This window comes from Piliocolobus tephrosceles, chromosome 4 (genome assembly GCF_002776525.5).
Source record: "Piliocolobus tephrosceles isolate RC106 chromosome 4, ASM277652v3, whole genome shotgun sequence".
Lineage (NCBI taxonomy): Eukaryota > Metazoa > Chordata > Mammalia > Primates > Cercopithecidae > Piliocolobus > Piliocolobus tephrosceles.
In genome coordinates, this window is record NC_045437.1 from 143,097,971 (window position 1) to 143,112,566 (window position 14,596).

At 38.4% G+C, this 14,596-nt stretch overlaps 2 protein-coding genes across 8 annotated transcripts in view; one reads left to right on the forward strand and one right to left on the reverse strand.

The window, feature by feature from the left end:
- The window catches only part of JAKMIP2 (janus kinase and microtubule interacting protein 2), a 188,108-nt gene that overhangs the window by 141,294 nt on the left and 32,218 nt on the right, over positions 1-14,596 (forward strand). For all 7 annotated transcript variants that reach the window (XM_023226954.1, XM_023226958.1, XM_023226959.2 and 4 more), the window contains 5 exons: positions 2,403-2,501; positions 3,681-3,779; positions 5,428-5,481; positions 6,353-6,418; positions 11,822-11,890. In XM_023226954.1, the coding sequence (XP_023082722.1) occupies positions 2,403-2,501; positions 3,681-3,779; positions 5,428-5,481; positions 6,353-6,418; positions 11,822-11,890 (387 nt within the window). The remainder of the gene's footprint in view (positions 1-2,402; positions 2,502-3,680; positions 3,780-5,427; positions 5,482-6,352; positions 6,419-11,821; positions 11,891-14,596) is intronic.
- Positions 1-14,596, reverse strand: part of LOC116418773 — a 103,481-nt gene that overhangs the window by 27,532 nt on the left and 61,353 nt on the right. The window lies entirely within an intron of this gene.

Below are 14,596 nucleotides of genomic sequence, written 5' to 3' on the forward strand. Positions count from 1 at the left end.
TTTTTTTGAGACGGAGTTTCACTCTTGTTGCGCAGGCTGGAGTGCAATGGCGCAATCTCTGATTGCTCACTGCAACCTCTGCCTCTCAGGTTCAAGCGATTCTCCTACCTCAGCCTCTCCAGTAGCTGGGATTACAGGCATGTGCCACCACACCCAGCTAATTTAAATTACAAAAAATCTTATATTATGTTTGACACAAACAGAAATCGAAAGCCCAGTTGTGTAAGGGAAATAATTGTGTAGGTCAGTCCAAAGTTAGGCAGAAATTATTTTAGAATTGTTTCTATGAATATTTCTTATCCTTGACAAGTAATAAAAATTAACCACAACATCCTGGCTGGTAAGCATGAGAAGGAGGAAAAAGATGCTTGCCCTGCCTCCCCTCTAGTCTGGCAAAGTGAAGACATCCTATCTCTTGCTTTGCATGCTGTGAGACAGAGCTGATGCTTTCATCACTTAGATATATAGATGATGTATATGTCATATACAGAGTGGGCAGGTATTCCAAAATCGAGAACTGTTGTTTTCAGGAAGGTTAAGCGACCCTATAAAGAAACTGTTGGCATTGAATGAATTACAATCTGTGAACCACTGATCTAATTGTTTCATTAACCACTAGAACCAGCAGTCTCCTCAAATATTGCACCATTGATTCAGTAGAAGATTCTAGAAAGTAGAATCTCCTTTATAATCTTAAGTTAACTTCTACAAACTTTTGAAAGTTTACTAGGCCACAAATATCTAGGGTAGAAAACTTGACTACATTTATTAATGTCATATAATTTCTCACTATTTCCCTATCTTTCTTTCCCTATTAGTTTCAGAGATGCCCAGTAATAAGTGTTCTTATATTTCTTTATCATAAAAAAAATCCCATTATGTCTTCTATCTGATTTCCATTAGTCTTAATCTCTTTGGGCTAAAGGAGGAATTTTTATACTCAGGCTTCTAAGAATAAAATAAGTAAAATAAAAGGATGGCGGAAGTGAAAATGAAACTAAATATTTAACTGCAAATGTATATACTTGGGAAAGTAAAATTCATCCTATGTTAAAAAGGCCCTGGGTTTGTATTTCTAAATTCAAGATTTTAAATAATTGCTGTTCGTAATGCCCACCCACACAGTTAATATCAAGGGAACCTCAAAATCCATTGTACTTCATAAAGATTTTCTAATTCCTTAAAAGCCAAAGATGACGGCCGGGCACAATGGCTCACACCTGTAATTCCATCACTTTGGGAGGCCAAGGGGGGCAGATCACCTGAGGTCAGGAGTTCAAGACCAACCTGGCCAACATGGTGAAACACCGTCTCTACTAAAAATACAAAAATTAGCCAGGCCTGGTGGCAGGCGCCTATAGTCTGAACTACTAGAGAGGCTGAGGCAGGGGAATCGCTTGAACCCAGGAGGCAGAGGTTGCAGTGAACTGAGATTGCGCCATTGCACTCCAGGCTGGGGGAAAGAAAGAGACTTCATCTCAAAAAACAAATCCAAAGATGACTCAGACATGAACCCTGTCTATAGGGGAAGGTACATTTGTACGTAACTAACTGAAATTCATGCTTTCTCAAGTTATACTAGAGGTCCTATAAGAAAGTCTAGAGGAAAACAAAAGGAGAGGTATCACTTCTGAATGAATTGACTAGGGAAGGCTCTTATGGACATTAGCGCTTATTTAAGCGCTAATGTTTAAGAGCTTAGCTTTAAGGTGTTTAAAGAAGTGTAGAATTTTCTCACATAGCAAAGGAGATAAAGTGAGCCATTTTCAGGCAGAGCTGAGTAGATACAGAGTTCCTGGAGTAGTCAGTTCATTGGGTAGGCCACAGTTTCTAGATTCTAGTGTTTGCATGATCACGTGTGAGTGTGTTTGTATAGAGATGAGAGTGAAAATATTTAAAACTGGAAAGCTAGGTGATAATCTCATTATTAAGGTTTTTGAATTCAGTGTTAAAGAGCTGGCTTTCTTCTGTAGTAATTGAAATTCAGCAAAGTTATATATATGATGAGAGCTGTTAAAAAAATTTCTATTACAAATGTAAGTTGAGAAATGAGAAGTATCAGTCCCCTTATGTATACTGTTAAATTTAGTTCTAGTAGACTGTCTCTAACCCATCACAAGGGCAAAGTGAGTATTCTCAGATTCACTATTCACAGAATTCCTAGATTTTAATTCCAAGGAACAGAGACATCTTCTGGCATTTTTCTCCACGACTCAAAAAACTCAACCGAAGGATAACTAGAAAGAAAGCCAAAGACTTATTTTATTCACATCTACTTGGGAATTTTTTTCATGGTCTGGAAGACTTATTCACTGAGTAAACTGAGCACTATTCATGCTTGCTTTGCAAAGTTGTAGATGGTTTTTGCAATGCTTACCTAACTTCAAGATTTACTTTATTAGATAGAAAAACAGGAGGCAGAAAATCACCGGTTACAACAGGAACTACAGGACGCCAGAGACCAGAATGAGCTGCTGGAGTTTCGAAACCTAGAGCTAGAAGTAAGGAAATGATGATGATGATAATAAAAATAATCATAACTATTAACATGCACTGAGCACATTGAGGAGCTAGGTGCTCAATTAAGCATTTCAGATTCATACTCTCATTTGGACCTCATGATCACCCTCAAAATTATATAGTGGAGGCAACTGAGATTAACTAACTTGCCTAAGTCATGTGACTAGTAAGTGGTAATGCTTTGAGGCAACTCAAAACTGTCTTTAGTTACTGTTCTTTTCAGCACTACTATCTTTTATAAGCAAGACTAATAAATAATTTTTAAATAAGTTTAAATAATAGATTTCAACCATCCTCAACATTTCATTGTTTTTAAATACTCACGTCCATCCTTAATTAAATGTTGACTCATTAAAACATGTTACTTCAAGAGTTGTATTTCAAAATATGCTATACAAAAAAATATTTTGTAGGTAAATGTGAATTTATAAGTAAACGTTTTAGTCCCTAATGCATTTACGCAAAAAAAGAAAAAAAAAGGCTAAGAAGCAAGGTAACTTGTCTTAGAAAATACCTTGATTAATCTGACCAAATTTCAGGTGTTTGTTTTTATTTTGCAAGTAAAACATAGAAACATCAGATTTTGATTGTATCCTGCAGAAGCTGACTTAGGATCTGGTTCAGTGTATGTTGATATATAAAGTTTAAGAAAAATTCCCATTTGATTTCTGTTATTTTGCCAGTTATTTCTTCTTTAGGCTATTTCAAATTAGGTCTGGATAAAAAGTTAGGTGTTAGTAGGCTTCAGTGAAGAAGAGTCATTCTTTTGTAGCCCACATATCTTACTCATAAAGCTTGAATAGATTGAATATGCAAAAGGCTGTTAGCGGCCATAAAACTTCATGGCAAGACCACGCTCTGATATTTGAAAGCTCTAAATATTCATACAGTTTAAACTGGAGCTCCACTTCCTGCATTTCCTTGACCAAAAAATTTGCAAGAATGGATGACACCATCTATAAATTCTTCTTCTCAATCTCTTAGTTGACTAGTCAGTTTTTTCCATCACATTTAATCATGAACATCTTGAGTTTGAATTTTTTTTCTTTTTGCCAAATGACATTAATAAACTGCTGAAATAGCATAAAGAGACCACTGGTTTAGTGTTTAATTAATCAGTTTTGTTTTTAATTTCCATATATTCTTCACTGTATTTCAAGGAGAGAGAGAGACGATCCCCTCCATTTAATCTCCAAATTCACCCATTCTCAGATGGTGTGAGTGCTCTACAGATCTACTGTATGAAAGAAGGTGTTAAGGTAGGCAGATATTTAATTTTTTATGTTTGTAGAGATTAGAAAAACTGGGAGTTGGAAAAGGGGAGGTTGCTAATGACTGTTTTGTCTTTCATTCACTGGATGTCATCATTTTGAGGCAAACTATGTAGGAATTGAAAGTAGTCACATCTACTAGAAAATTAACAGAATATTTTTTAATGCGTGACAGATGCATAAACGATAACAGAAAACACACAGGCATCCGTGATTATTGAGAACAGAGTCATATGAAGAAAGATGCAGCATCAAAATTAGCCTTAATTACCTGGGAGAAATGTGAAATCAATTTAATACTTCAAGAAATATATTTCAAGTCTGCCGGATAGAAAAGTTGGAGTCCCTTCTTTGAGCCATTCTAGGTGCTATGGAATTCATAAGCATGGAATTGCAGAGTTAGAAGATGTTTGAAGTCATCTGGTCCATCATCTCTTTTGATGTGTTTAATTTAGGGAGGATTCCTCTTTTGGAAGGGTTTAGGGTTTATAACAGGTTGCATATTAAATAGAATTAATTACCTTTTTAGTGCTACTGGATACTATTTTAAGTATTAGAGTTGAATTGAGGTGCCTCTGTCCCCCGGGGAAATACATTGTCCTTCAGAGTAGTGAAATCACCTAGTGAATATCCATTCTTGGGGTAAAGCTGGGATGCTGCCTGCTATTCCTGGTCTCTCCTTACCTTCTGCATGGCCCTTCCTGCTCCCACTCTGAGCTGCCAAATATACTTGCTTCGATTGAGCTAGACTTTCCCTTTCCTGGTGGTAGGACTCTATTGTACTGCTGTTTGAACATGAGTAAGAGGAGAACGTAGTACTAATACAGTAAAAAGTGGGAGAAAACTTGGATAGTAAAATTGTGCTTCCTTGCCTTCCATCTTAAACCATTGTCCTGGTGTTTAAACTTCTGGCCTTCCTGGGTGGCACGGTAATTTGTCAACCAAAGCAATTTTCGAATTTCACTGTAATTAAATGAAAACAATTTTCTTTGCCTTTTCCTTCGATGCTTTTTTTCTCAGATAAATCACAAACAGCCTAATCCAATGAACTCTTTCAAATGGAGTTCAGCTGCTTCAAACTGACTCAAGGAACAGGGGTAATAATAAAAGACGAAATTAATGCTAGCCACCTTAAAAAAAAATAGTGCTGCACTATAGTTTTCTACATGGCAGTCAAAATTCAATCAGGTCAGAATTTTGCTAATTAGAATGAAATTGGTTGATTCTTTATATTTATTACCTATTACTTTTTTATACCTGAAAGTCTATCACAACTGAAAAAAAAGGGTTGGCAGTCATGAGAAGAAAGTTAATGAGAATATTCCAAGTCCTTTACTACATGCTAGACTCTTTCACACACAGTCTGTTTATCCTGAAGATCAGCTCAGACTATGAAGTAGGTATTTATTATCTCCATTTTGCAACTAGCAAAATTAAGAATGATCTGTTAAGTACCTGGCCCAAGTTCACACAGCATGTAAGAAGCAAAACTGAAGCTTAAAACTAGGTGTGCCAGATTGAAAACATCCCAAGGAAGTTCAAGCCCTGAAATTTCTTCCTCTAACTTCATGTTCAGGCACTGATGGAATAGTAGGCTACATTTGTCATTGACAGGAGTTTCTGCTTGATTTTGCAGGATGTGAACATCCCTGATCTCATAAAGCAGCTTGACATCTTGGGCGATAATGGGGTAAGTAAAGAATTGATTAAGTATAGTATAGATATGAATTTGCCTAAACAGAGGCAAGAAATACTTAACAATGCAGCGTGTGTAAGATGAGATGCCATGTTCACTTAAGGATGTTGCTCCTTGGGAAGAATCTACAATTTATCAAACAACTTGGCTAAGGGGTTGTAAGGATCTCTGGAAGGTAGTAGCAGAAATGAGGCCTGTAAAGTGCTTTTTGTGGGCAGGTTTCAGGTTTGAACGCCGACCACATCTCCAGTGAGCAAAGCTAATTACTGTCTGACTCTGGCTCAAAGGCATCCAGTGTGAAATTAATCAGTCACGCATTTGCAAAGGCTGCTAAATACTAGGGCTGTTGGCAGTGCCATAAAAATGGACCAGAAAGCTATAATCCATTTTCTTTCTAAAAACACCTTCCAGACAGGGTCAAGGCACATTAATTCAGCAGGAGGACCATTTATTGTGATAGTAGGTGAATGGTGCTTGTAGGTTGAAGTAATCATCGTTTTTCCCTGGAAAAATTATCAAAGAAGAGAACAGAATTAGTAAAGTTACATCAAAATTTCTATGAAGAGACTGTTCTTTATTCTATTTTGGTTTCTTTTTTTCTCATAACATGACTATTAATAAAATATGCCTCCAGTGACACAGAAATCAAATCAGTGTTAAGGAGATATAAAAAAATCAGGTTTAATATACTTCTTCCAGGTTTTGATTAACTCTTTGTTCAGAAGTATTACATAACAGAATAGGAATTTGTTAAGCTTCTATACAGGCTTATACAGAATGCTCTGTAGCAGTCGGTCAGACAGTATTTTCTTTGGGATAAATAATATCAGTATGTTCAGCTTATGGCCTTTCTTATTTTTTACAGAATTTAAGAAATGAAGAACAAGTGGCCATAATTCAGGCCAGCACTGTGCTGTCCCTGGCAGAGAAGGTAATGAGTCGTACAAACATTTCAAATCATTTCCGTGTCTGGCTTAATACTGAAAGAGCAGGCTAGGGTGTGAAGGACATTCTCTCTGCACATGACTTTGTGTGTGAATACCTCACACACGTTTTATCTTTAAGGCTGGTACAAGCCAGATAGAATGAGAACACCCAAAAGAAAAGTCTATGCACTGATTCAGGGTGGGTGGATAATTTTTGCTTTGAAGTTCCTTAAAAATATATATAATTCTGGCCGGGCACGGTGGCTCACACCTGTAATCCCAGCACTTTGGGAGGCCGAGGTGGGTGGATCACGAGGTCAGGAGATCGAGACCACGGTGAAACCCCGTCTCTACTAAAAATACAAAAAAATTAGCCGGGTGAGGTGGCGGGCGCCTGTAGTCCCAGCTACTCGGGAGGCTGAGGCAGGAGAATGGCGTGAACCCGGGAAGCAGAGCTTGCAGTGAGCCGAGATCGCGCCACTGCACTCCAGCCTGGGGGACAGAGCGAGACCGTGTCTCAAAAAAATTAAAAAAAAAAAAAAAAAAAAATATATATATATATATAATTCTTTAAAAACAGAAAACCTTCTGGATTACATTATTTACACAATCCCTACCAAGCTGGGAAACCAACAAAGAAGAGTTTTGTGGGGTGGTGATAAACTGGAGCATTGCTTTTGTCATAGACTTTTCCTGGGGTGTGTACATACCATCACTCCCAGCTGATCTTAGGGCTTAGTAGTGGCTCATTGCTGTCTCATTCAGAAAGCCCGACAGAGAGACTGTCAAGAGAAAATCAACACTGACTGTGCTCTGGCTCCACCTTGTGTCTAAATCTGGTAAATGGCCAGATAAATTAGTGTATTCAGAGTACTTCATGAATCAATGCATAAAGCCTGGCTGGATGGCATGTGCCTATAGTCCTAGCTACTTTGGAGGCTGAAGGAGGAGGCTCACTTGAGCCCAGGAGTTTGGGGCTGTAGTGTACTATGATCATGCCTGTGAGTAACCACTGTACTTCAGCCTAGGCAACAGAGTGAAACTCCATCTCCTTAAAAAAAAAAAAAGTACCAGTAAATACTTGAGAGTCATGTGCACATGGTTGGATGAAATGAGAACAAGCAATCAGCTCTCTCCAATCTGAAATGAGGGAATTCTACAGGTCAAATGACAGTTAAGTTACTCAAACAAAAGAGTGAAATAAAGAAAAAACAGGGAGAACAAAGAAGCTATGAAATAAAAAGACACTTAACCAGGTGTTTTTTAAAAAGGACATATTGTTGACAACTGGAGAAATTTAATGTGGACTGGGTATCAGATGACAAAAGTAATTACTGTTAATTTTGTAAAGTGTACCGATAACCTTGTGGGTTTTTTTTTTTTAATAGAAAGGCCTTATCTGTTAGATACATATTGAAGTATTTACATGTGAAATAACATGAAAACTGGGATTTTTTTCTTTTAAAAACACTTACTTCCTTCACAGTTTAATTACAGATCTGATCACTTTCTCTGATCCCTCCCCAGCAAATGACGCATTATCTCTAACAGACGGTCCAAATTTAGAATTTGGCATACAGACCCTCTGGAATTTGAGTCTTATCTATTTCTCTAGTGTTTCCTCTCCCTTCTCTCCCTCCATTCTCTCTCTCTCTTTCTGCCTCCATTCTCCACTCTTGGTCCTTTACACTGATCTTTTTACATGGAAGATACTCCCATCTTGTCTTTCTACCTCTGCCTGGCTAAATCTTGATCATCAGACCTCCCCATACATGAGGAAGCCTGCCTGTTCACTCAAGCCCCCTTAGGTGTTCCTGCTCTATGATCCCACAGTAGCCTGTGCTACTGCTCCCAAGACTTTTGACAATTACATTGCACTGTCCATTTGCATTTGTCATATCACCCCATCTAACTAGCACTAGACTCTAAGGCCTATGAGGACAAATAGTTGTGTCTCTCCATTCCCCACCCCCTGTTTTTTGCCCTAGCTTTTCACACCAGTCCAGCACATGTACTAAGTGATGAATAAATGTTAACTGAAGGAGCAAAGGTGTGAATTTGTGAATGCTCACAAGGCACCATTTCAGTGACAACACAAAGATGAAAAAAACACAGTCTGTGCCTCCAGTGCTGCTATCATCTGGCAATGATAGCCAGAGAGCCTCATTCATCTGGAATCATGAAGGGCTGCAATTCTTTATTGCAAGAAAAAAATCGCCTTGGTTTAGGCTACAAACAACACATAGGCTGATTCTATGGAAGATGAGGACTGAGGAGGTGAAAGAAAGGAAATACAGCCTTGTGTGTCTCACATTTACTGAGACTGATGGGAGAAATATCTTCTGCTCCCTGGCTGTGTGGGTGCAGTACAACTATACCATCAGAACCAACAACTGTACTTATCAGAATCAAGACTTGCGCAGTGCTCCTTTTGAGACAGGCACTTTCTAACTGCTGAAGACTAGGTACTATTGTGACCTTTATTTCACACAAGGAATCTGAAGCACAAAAAAAAAAAAAGGTAGATAACTGCCTAAGGTCACACAGCTTGAAGTTGATGCAGTCAGGATTCATACCCAAGCAGTCTGGTTCCAAAGCCCATAGTCTTACCTCTTGCACCTAACTCCTCCTGCAGGAAATAGGCTTTGCAGACCCCATGTGAGCTGGGCTGTCGGAGCTGAGGCAAATTAGCCCATGCCTCTGCTTACCTTTTTGGCAACACAGGTATAGGGACCAGCTGAACAAATACAGGGTGATGACTCTGTGCTTAGCATTGTGGTAGAAAGCTGGGAACCAGATGAACAAGACTTACAAGCCTGCCCTAAAGTGCTCGCGGTCTGTTCAGCTGCCTTTTGTGCAGACTTTCTCAATGCACAGATTAAACTTACCTCTTGTCTGCGGGATTCACAGATAAAAGTTTCTACATCCAAGTAATTCTAAATATCCACAATGAATTTTTGAGACTACCAATTTGAATAGCACACTATTATATGGGAGTATGATCTTTAGCCAGAGTTTGAGCCTAGACAAAATTCCAACAAACAAACCCAATTGTCACTTTGTATTAAAAATATTGGCAGTGACCTTGAGTGAGAACACAGTAGAGGCTGGATACTGCATTCAATGCGGTAAGTACATTATCCCACTGTTCCTTACAACCATTCTATAGCTGCCATTATTTTTTAATTTGTATAAATTTAAGGAGTACAAGTGTACTTTTATTACATGGATACACTGTGTAGTGGTGAAGTCTTGGCTGTTAGTGTATCCACCACCCAAATAATATATACATTGGGGTCCCATTGTTTTTATTTTATACATGAGGAAACTCAGGCTTGGAATATTTAATAACTTGTCCTGATTACACAAGTAGGAAGGAACAGCAACCAACACACAAATCTATATCTTAACGCTCATGATATAATGACTTTAGTTCACAGTACTCTTAAAAACATGATTTGTAAAAATATGTTTCTTAATAACAAATGGACAGCAAGCAAGATGAAAGATTTTAGGTTTTGGATGGGTACAATTGCATTATGAGTCTATTTACACAAAACCCATGACTGACTGAAATTTGTTTCAAGGAGAAGCCACGTGTGTGTACAAAGAACTGAGAGATTAGCATCTCTCCAGCCTAGGCATGCCTCTTTCGTTTCACCGTGTTCCCCACAGCCAAGGAGTAGTTAAACATGGTATCCCCTTGTAAGTATCAAGGCTGTAGTGTGTAGAAATGCTTGCTATGCTGCAAAATTTGTCACAGGTAACCTAGAAAGAACTATCTGGGGCCGGGCGCGGTGGCTCACGCCTGTAATCCTAGCACTTTGGGATGTCGAGGTGGATGGATTACCTGAGCTCAGGAGTTCGAGACCAGCCTGAGGAACATGGTGAAACCCCATCTCTACTAAAAATACAAAAAATTAGCCAGGTATGGCGGTGTGCACCTATAATCCCAGCTACTCGGGAGGCTGAGGCTGGAGAATCGCTTGAACCTGGAGATGGAGGTTGCAGTGAGCTGAGATTTTGCCATTGCACTCCAGCCTGGGTGGCAGAGCGAGACTCTGTCTCAAAAAAAAAAAAAAAAAAAAAAAAAGAAAGAAAGAAAGAAACAAAGAAAGAAAAGAGAGAAAGAAAAATAAAACAAAAAGAAGTCTCTTGTAGTGAGATACCACTGGTACATGCAATACCCAATGGATACTGCCTCATGTTATTTACCTCCTTAATCTTTACTTATTATTAATCCCATTTGACAGACAAGAAACTTGAAACTTAGAGAAATCAGGTAACCTTTCCATGCCACCCACCCATAAAAAGCTGGAATTGAAATTACGGTCAAGGTAGTCTGTCTTCAGAACTCACTTAATTATTATGCCCAACTGCTTCCCTAAAATATAAGCTGACATTTAATTTGCTAGAGATTCATTATAATAATTTGTTCTATAAAAACCTGTATATGGTAGGGTCACATATTATTCAAAGTCTGCATTCAGAGTATTTATCAATGCTAACATAAATATCATATATTCTGAGTACTGGGAAAGATAAGTTTTTATGTGATTTAAAACACCTCCACTTCACAAAAATAATTCTTCCCCACTTTGCTGTAATCAGTTTTATATACTGAAAAATTACCGTTGTCCCAATTCTCCAGTGTACCTGGCATTCTTTGTCTCATCCTGCTTCCTCCAACAATAGAGCTATTGGACATGATGTCTCTTCCACTTGGAACTTCCTCTTCACTTTTTCCCAGTCATCTCTCACCCATTCTTTGGAGCCCAGTGCAATTATCACTTACAAGAAAGCCTCCCATGGTGTTCTCCAGTAAGGGTAGGAGTCTTGTTGGTCTGGTTCACTACTGCAGCCCTAGGACCTGGTACATCACCTGACACTTGCTAGTCATCCATAAATGCATTTGTTGAATGGGTGAATGAATGAATACAAGGAAGACCATAGTATTTATCTCATAGTTTCTGAACTATGAGATAAAAATGTGGGCTAGGCGCGGTGGCTTGCGCGTGTAATCACATCACTTTGGGAGGCCGAGACAGGTGGATCACCAGGTCAGGAGTTCAAGACCAGCCTGGCCAAGATGGTGAAACCCCGTATAGCTGGGTGTGGTAGCAGGCACCTGTAATCCCAGCTACTCAGGAGGCTGAGGCAGAGAATTGCTTGAAACCGGGAGGCAGAGGTTGCAGGAGCTGAGATCACGCTACTGCACTCCAGCCTGGGCAATGGAGCAAGACTCCGTCTCAAAAACAAAACAAAACAAAAAATGTGTTGTTTTTGCTTCAGTTCTCAGTCTGCTTCCTGAAATATAAGGGGAGGAGACTGAGCACCCCATGGGGGCACACAGATATACACCATATCAAGCAGCCATGTCAAACACTTTTGTCTTGTTAACCCCTTAGTGGATCCAGCAGATTGAAGGAGCAGAGGCTGCCCTACACCAGAAAATGATGGAATTGGAAAGTGACATGGTAAGTACAAAGATAAGATATTGTAAAAATTAAGAAAAATCTACAAGGCAAATGGAAAATTAAAGTTGCCTCTACCAGTTTTATTTGGCACTGATGAAAGTTTGTCATCTTTTCATTATTATTTTATGTACAGAAGATGGAAAAAAAATTACCAGAAGTACCAAACAATTTCACGCTATATTCTCCCCCCAAAAAAGTTAGGTTTTGGAAAATATCCAAAACTAATGCTGAAGAAAATTGAGTTTTCTTATGTTTCCTTTGTTAGGCTAAATAATTTTTCCACTGTATTTAATTAACAAGTAAAAATTACAGAAATGGAGGGTGTAACTCTGATTTTAAAAATCCCTAAGCCACCTTACATCCATTATAATAGCTCTTATCAAAAAAAAAAAGTAGAAAAAAAGACCTAGTACAGTGGCTCACACCTGTCCCAGCAATTTGGGAAGTTAAGGCAGGAAGAGTGCTTGAGCACAAGAGTTCGAGACCAGCCTGGGCAAGATAGTGAGAGCCCATCTCTACAAAAAATAATTAGCAGCATAGTGGTACGTGCCTGTGGTCCCAGCTACTCAGGGAGCTAAGACAAGAGGATCATTTGAGCCCAGGAGATGGGCTCCAGTGAGCTATTTTTGTACCACTGCATTCCAGCCTGGGCAACAGAGCAAGAAGACCCTGTGTTCCCACAATCAAAAACATAAAACGAGTGTTGGCAAAGATAAGGGGAAATTGAAACCCTTCTTCGCTATTGATGGGAATGTAAAACTGGTACAGCCACTGTGAAAAAAAGTATGGTGGTTGCTCAAAAAAAAATCAAAATTGAATTACTATATGATTCAGCAATACCACTTCTGGGTGTGTATCCAAAAGAATTGAAACCAGAGTCTGGAAGAGATACTTACACACCCATGTTCATAACAGCTTTATTCACAATAGCCAAAAGGTAGAAGTAACCCAAATGTCCATCAATGGATGAACAAATAAACAAAAGGTGGTATATACATATTAAGGTATATTATTTAGCTTTCAAAAGGAAGGAAGTTCTCATACAAGTTACAATATGGATGTACTTTCAGGACACTATGTTAGGTGAAATAAGCTATTCACAGAATTATAAATACTATATGAATCCACTCATGTGAGGTGCTAGATTAATCAAACTTAGATAGTAGACTAGTTACCAGGCAGTGAGAAGGGGAAACATAGAGCTGTTGTATAATGGGTATAGTTCAGTTTTGCAACATGAAAAATTCTGTATACTGGTTGCATAAGAATGTGAATATACTTTGTACTACTGAACTGTACACTTAAAAATGAGTTAAAAATAAGTAAGGTTGTAAATGTTATGTGCATTTTACCACAATTTTAAAAGTTTCTTTTTACTTGCCAAGTCTAAAAATTGGTTATTATTAACTTACAGCAATGCGTAGAAATTTATAACAAGATTGGGCTGGGTGTGGTGGTTCATGCCTGTAATCCCAGCACTTTGGGAAGCTGAAGCGGGCAGATCACCTGAGGTCAGGAGTTAGAGACCAGCCTGACCAACATGGAGAAACCCCATCTCTACTAAAACTACAAAATTAGCCAGGCATGGTGGCGCAGGCCTGTAATCCCAGCTACTTGGGAGGCTGAGGCAGGATAATTACTTGAACCCAGAAGGCAGAAGTTGCAGTGAGCTGAGATCGTGCCATTGCACTCCAGCCTGGGCAACAAGAGCGAAACTCTGTCTCAAAAAAAAAAAAAAGAAAAGAAATTTATAACAAGATTATTATTAATGTTATCATTATAACTAGAAAACATGTAGTGGATTCCTATTGGACAGGGAATCCTATAAAAACAACTTGCATTTGTGTAGCACATTATAGCTTATAAATTGTTTGCTTATATTTTATACAGTGCTCACATTTTACTAAGAGGTTAGGCTCCAATGTCAAAGCATATAAAAAGAACAGCTTGTTATTATATTATATTATTTTATTTTATATTTGGTCAAGAAAGCTTTCCAAATGAACAATTTGTCTTCAAAATTACTCTTGACAGCACTTTAAAAGCACAAATATTAATTAAGCGATTAGCCTGTATCAGGCAGTGTTCTAGGTGCTGGAATTCAGCAGTCACCAGCAGAGTCAACAGCAAAATTGCTCCATATATGAGCTCTCAAAAGTCAACACTATTGAATTTTTCTTCAGAGTGTGAAGAGGTCTTTGTTCCTTCAGTTAAGCACCCAAAGAAACAATTGACTTGTGCTTGGGACTATGTTGTACACAGGGATATAGTTTTAAGTGCCAATGGCAAGATGCTCGTAATGTGAGAAGCACACAGAAACTAAGAACAAGAGAGGGAACATCAGATTTACTTTTCCCAGCTCACACTGGCTTTATGGCAAAGGCAGACACCCACTCATTAAGCGGCAGTGTGGGTGGAATCACTACCACTTTTTAAATTGCTATTTTTGTCCTTGTGTTTGCTAGTTGTACACAGATGAATTTGAATAAGTTAAACTTGTTGATTATGCAACCTGGCTATGTTCCACCTTATCACATTCTTACAAAAATATATTATCATAATACATTTACATAGATAGGCTTATTATTAAACCCTAGTCAAAATCTATACTTAATCACATGCTCTCAGATTAAAAATCTTTTAGAGAATTCTATGTGGATTTTTCATTATATCTTTTATGCTACTTTCCATTGATTTTCACATTCC